Source organism: Corapipo altera, unplaced genomic scaffold (assembly GCF_003945725.1).
Source record: "Corapipo altera isolate COAL_440 unplaced genomic scaffold, ASM394572v1 48, whole genome shotgun sequence".
NCBI lineage: Eukaryota > Metazoa > Chordata > Aves > Passeriformes > Pipridae > Corapipo > Corapipo altera.
In genome coordinates, this window is record NW_020884931.1 from 4,301,729 (window position 1) to 4,307,728 (window position 6,000).

The 6,000-nt window shown below is 49.0% G+C and overlaps 1 protein-coding gene across 1 annotated transcript in view; it reads left to right on the forward strand.

The window, feature by feature from the left end:
* Window positions 1–6,000, forward strand: part of ITPKB (inositol-trisphosphate 3-kinase B) — a 68,311-nt gene that overhangs the window by 57,888 nt on the left and 4,423 nt on the right. The window contains exons 6-7 of the mRNA XM_027659342.1: window positions 3,566–3,667; window positions 5,163–5,234. Coding sequence (XP_027515143.1) covers window positions 3,566–3,667; window positions 5,163–5,234 — 174 coding nt within the window. The remainder of the gene's footprint in view (window positions 1–3,565; window positions 3,668–5,162; window positions 5,235–6,000) is intronic.

Here is a 6,000-nt window from a genome sequence, read left to right on the forward strand (position 1 = left end):
TCTGTCAGGACAATCCTTTGCCTAGTTCCCACTGCTGATGTTTTGCTGGTGCTTATTTTAAAACTGCAGCCGTATAAAGAAGGACTGAACCAGTCGGGACCAAAGCTCCCATGCACTGTTTCTTCTCCCTGCTTTCTTTGTATAATCAGAAATATCTGTCTATTAATAGTCCAACATGATATATCCTTGGCCTCCAGCGGTGCTGTGATTTGTCTTGGCCTCTCAGTCTGTGATCTGGGGAAGTTTAGGGGGCTTTACAACAGGAGCAGGTCATACGTGAACCACCTGAAATGAAAAAAGTATAAAAACCCCAAATCATATTCCCACAGAAGAAAAAAAACTACTGTAGAGGGAAATAAAATACATAACAGAGTGGTGAGGTTTCCGCCTCTGTTTTAGCTGCCCATAAGTGAGTTGCTGCCCAATCTGAGCAGTGGATTTTTTTCAAAGTGTTGAAACAGCCCTTTAATTGAAAAATGTTGAGAAGTACTGGCCTCCAGCAGTATTCCTGCTGCTGCTGCTAGGGGCTGACTAATTTGATCAAGGCTCTAATTACTGTAATTCTCCTTAAATCCCTCAGCTTCTGGGTTATTTTCCCCTAAGCTAAAGCATTAGCAGTACACGCTGTTTCACGGCTGGCTTTTTTTCCAACAGGGCTGTAGAGCTGGCTGTGCTGTATCCCTGTTGTTTGCCTTATTTCTGAGGTTGAGTCCTTGCGTTAAGGAAAGTGCCTTTGGTGCCCTGACTGTCTCTCCATGTTATATTTCCTGCTGAGGATGCTTCCCTGGGAAGAGCAGGAGTGAATCTGCCCTGCCCCTTGCTCATGGCTGGAGGCTGGTAAAGGAGAGTACCTTGAAGTGGAAGGACAGGATTTGGCCCTGGGCACAAGGGCTGGAAGGGGTCACAGGGGAAGGAGAGGAAAGGTGGTAGCCTTTGGGATAGCATGGACAGGTAAGGTGAACAGGCAGCTCAGGGCTGGGAAGAAGGATGGAAACCCTTTCCTGGCTGAGCTCTGCCTTTCCCAGATGGCCTTGAGGATCTAGTTTTTCCTCATTAAAATGGAAATTTTCCTCTGCTAAAGGAGATAATGACACTCATCTAACTTTCTGGCGTAGCTTGAAACTGTTGGAAACAGTAGCTATTAATAAAATTTCCATGCTAAAAGTAATACAAGTGATCCCTGGTGACCCAGTTGAAGTTTGTTGGAGCTCATTGCAAAAGTGACACTTCTGAGCTCCTGATCTGGTCTGAGCATCACTCACACTGCCTGCAGCAAGGCCACGGTGGGATGGTATTCCCCAGGGCTGGAATGTCTGCAGGGTCCCAAAGCCAGCCCTGAAAGCCTTCACCTGACTTTCCCAAGACAGGCAGCTTGCAAGCCCCATCCGAGGTCAGACACAGTGCTGGAGGGAGATCTGGCTGACCCGGACCCTGCCTGGGTGACGCCAGAGCGAACTGGAATCACTGATGGGGCGGAGGTTGCAATAGTCCTTATCAGCCCCCCTCACATTTCTCCTGCATGGAAGCCAGCCCCCTCGGGGCTCAGGCACCTGTAAATGTTACAGCAGTTGTCAGCCTCATGGCAGAAACGTCTGGCTGGGCAAGGAAACCACGGGAGGCGTGTAATGGTGGGAGCAGCACTGCGGATAGGCTGTTTGGCTTTCCTGAAGCTGAGACTGCCTTATCTGAAAGACCATCTGTGATTTTCATTTATTTTTAGGAGCACTTAGAAGTCCATCTCCTTTCTTGGATGCTTTGTGGAAAGTTGTGCTCTTTATATGTGAAATGAGTGCTGTGGCACTTCTCCAGATTGATATCGATCGTCCCCCTGGGAGAGGGTGGATTGGTTTCTCAGCTGCCACATCAGGGCTCACGTGAGGGACATAAAGCGGCCTGGTGCCCTTCCCCTGTACATCACACACGTGTCACCATTGGCCACACTGTGTCCAGCCTTGGATGGGGCTTGCCTATCTTGGGAAAGTCGGATGAAGGCCTCCTGCCCATGCAGAGACACAGCTGAAAGGAGGGAGCCTGGCTCTGTCTGGTCCATTGTTAGGAGGGCTGCTACAGCAGGGAGTCTCCCTGGGCACTGCCGATACATGCTCTGCCAGCCATTAGCCTTGCTTTTATGCCCTGTGACAGCATGGTGGTCAGGCTGGGTCCAGGGTGGTTTGAAGCTGGTTGCATTGGTTGCAATCTGTGCGAAGTTTTTCCTGGAGTTTTTCTTTTAATATGTTGCTTTTGTTATCACCTTTGTTAACGCTTGCACAAAACACAAGTTAGAAGCTTAAGTGTGCTGTGTGTTTCATCCCATGTGTTGGTTTGGTGCTGGGCTTGCCTTGCCCAGCTCTCCACAGCCTGAGTACTCAACCTTTCCCCCCAAGCTGGACTGTTCACCATGCTGACAGCCAGCCCTCTGTCCAGGGGGATGTACACTGCCCCATCCCAGGGCATTTTGCTGGGTGGGTCTCAAATCTCCAGGGCAGGTGATTCATTGTACCTTCTTCCTCCCCCAGGCTCTACTCTGCTTCTTCATCCTTACTTCATCTTCCCCAGCCCACAGGATGTCTTTTTGGCCCCTATCCTTCACTCTATTGTGTGCAAACAAGCTGTCCGGAGCAGTGGGATGGAGCTCTGCAATGGAGCTATGAGCAGAAGCATGTGTGGTTTAAAATAGCCCCTGTATCCAGGAAGCAGGATCTGCCTGCCTGTCCCACAGCCCCTCCAGACAATGAAATGTGCTGATGTAAAAATCAGAGCCCAGGAGGATCAGGGAAATGGGGAGAGACCTACAAAGCTGCCCAGAGGTTCAGACAGGAACTGCTGGGTCAGGGCTGAGTGTCATCCCTGCAGTGGACCAAGCCATGCCAACCCCATGGCAGGTCAAGGACAGATGTGCCTCTGGGAAATAGATGGAGGAGAGCAAAAAGCTGCTCGCTGCATCTCAGTGCCAGGCTGCTGCCCTTGAGGGTTTGCAATCCATGGACTATCAAAGGACTAGTTAGGCCAGACAGCCATGGGACTTGCTTCTTGCCTTCATCTCCTTGCTGCAGCAGTCCATGAAGGACTTCACATTTTGTGCCTGCTCCTGAGATGTTGTCTCCATCACACTCAGTTTTGTCCTGTTGTGATCATGCTTTGCTGTCCTACCCAAGCCAGTGAGGCAGCCCAAGGCTGGTGTCAGCACCTGTGCTCAGCCACAGCAGTGATGGGAAGCTATTTGGGCACAGAAACACCAGAAACAGGTAGTCTCCAGCCTGTGCTGGCGGTGAGCACCAGGTCCATGAGTGGGAGCTTGTCCACGTTACCAGTGACCTTGGCAAGTGCGTAATGATAGAGAGCTGCTGTTTGTATTAGAGCTCAATGCATCGAGGCTGTGGCATAGTTTGGGATGTTCAAGGCAGAGAGCTGCTGTCTCTGCTCACCCCTGATCCACAGACAGATCCTCCAGCTGCCAAAAATGATGGTTGCATCCTACTCAGAAATATGCATGGCTGCTGAAACACCTAGTCCTGCCCAACTCCCTCCCTCCCCATCCCACTCACCACTCTCCTGTCTTTTCCAGAAAGAGGACGGCACTGTGAACCGGGACTTCAAGAAGACACGGACAAAGGAACAAGTCATGGAGGCCTTCAGGGAGTTCACCAGAGGGAACAGGAACGTGTTGGTGAGTGGGGGATGCTGGGAGGACTCCCTGGAGAGGGCTTCTCCTGCAGAGGCTGGCCTCAGCTCCCTGCCCTGCAGGGCTGAAGCCTGAGCAATTTCTCTTAAAAAAGCCTGAGAAATAGTGAAAAGAAAGACTATCCAAGTGCAGAGGTGAGGGGAGAGCTGGGAAGGGACATGTTGGCTGCAACAGCACTGCTTAAGACAGGTCCGAGTCTGCTGATGATAATCAAGAGTTGGCTTCCAAAACCCACTGTGGAGTCACAGCCATGTTCTGCCCCTCCTCCATGGGTCTGATGGCCACCTCCAAGCCCACTCCTTACCCCAGTGTGCAATGGCAGGGGCTCCCAGCCTGGCATAATGCCCTGTGCTTGGTCTCGCAGAAGGGTGGCCCTGCGCCAGGCACCCTTCACATGGGCAAGCCGCCGCCAGCGTTTTCGAAGTTTCCCTATGTTGCCAGGAGAATAAGAGATGTAGCTGTAAACAATTTACACCAACTGTGTCAAATATCCTGTTTGACAAAGCGCTCCCATTTTAAGCTGTACTGTATAAAGTCTCCAAAGGCAAGGCTTGAACTGGAGTGGCCCTTGGCACTACCTCCTTCCAACCAGCATGTTCACTTTGACAAGGGTTACCCTGGGATTATTCCTGGATCTGAAAATGAAATTGCCTGGCTGTATTTTATTCCCAAAGAGCTTGGAGCATACTCACACCATCATGCTGTGGCTCTGGATGGGGCTCCTTGGCCAAAGCATTTTAATACAGTGATCCCCACATCTGTGCTTGCAGGTGTGTTACAGTGCCCAGATACCTGCTGTGTGTGTGCTCTTGTGCTTAGTCCTTCTAAATAAACCCCAAAATCAAATTACCAGTGGGGCCCCCTGAAAACATTTAGTGCCTTCCAGCAATTTGCCAGGATACTCAGACTCATAGATCTTGACCTGTGTGTTGACTCGTGTGAAAGCCCTTCTGCCTATGGGACCAACTCTGCAGAAGTGCTGATATGGAGTTACAGAAGTGTCTTATGGTGTTTGACTGACTGAGTGATAAAACGACAGATGAGATGAAGACTTGACTTATTAAAAGGGTGCAAGGGAGAGGAAAAAAACAGCCTGGCTGTGCATACACAGCAGTGACAGCTGAATTAGCTGTTCCCTCCTGGGGAGCACCATGGATGCAGTGGGGAGAGTCTGCAGAAAGCACTGTTTCAGCAAAAGCAAATGATTTCACTAAGTTTTGGAAGACACAGGATACTGTAGAAGCCAAAAGGATAAGTGGATCACAAAAAGAAGGGGATACCCTCTGAGGGGACAGGTCTGTGGGAGGATGCTGAGTGCAGGGCGGCTGAAGAGCACCCTTGGCCTCTCTCCATACAAACGTAGTATCATGGAGATGATGCTGGGAAGAGGGGTGACTTTCCTGGCTGCCCCATGCAGCAGTTTTTATGTAGGTTTCTTCAGCACTGACGTCTTGGTTTGTTTTGTTTTTTGTAATTCCAGAACAGTTACCTTAACCGGTTGAAGGGTATCCGTGCTACCCTGGAGACATCCCCATTCTTCAAGTGCCATGAGGTAATACTCTTGTTTAGATAGATCTGCCTAGAAATGCAAACTGTTTAATCTCAGCTTGTGCAAGGAGAGAAGTCAAAGTCAGAGGCTGTAAATATCTATCATTTTGAATTCATTCTTATATCCATATTTTCATAGCCCTGTTTATCTAATACTTATGTGCAAATACAGATGATGACAGATACAATGTTTATGCATTTGACATGAGCTCAAATCTACTGAAAACCAGTGTTCATACAGATTAAAAGCTATCTAGGAGGAACTCAGGCTGCTTATGGATTTACATGACAGGGAAAAATCCCTAGTGTAAAAGCATAGGGGTTTCCTGGAGAGAAATGTGCCTCCTGTTTCAATGTGCCTCAGGTATCATTTGGCTACCAGTTGCTCCATGTGATCAAACAGGCCTTCGACATAGCCATGAATTGCAGCTATCCCAAGCCTGGCTTTCGTGAGCTGGTTGGGTCACCACAGTAAGAACTCTTCCTTTAGAAGGATTTTCCTACAGAAATGACTGTCCGTGATACCAACTTTTTCCACAGTGAAAATTCAGTTCTGATGGGAAAACAAAGATGAAATGCCACTTTTTTTGGCCATTTCAGGAACTGAAATGCTTAACAATTTAATGAAATAACTTTATTGATTTAGCATTGGTGAAGAATATTTGCTACTCCATCTACCTAAGAAAACACGAGAGCATGTGTTGTCACGTGTTGTCACGTGTTGTCACGTGTTGTCACGTGTTGTCACGTGTTGTCACGTGTTGTCACGT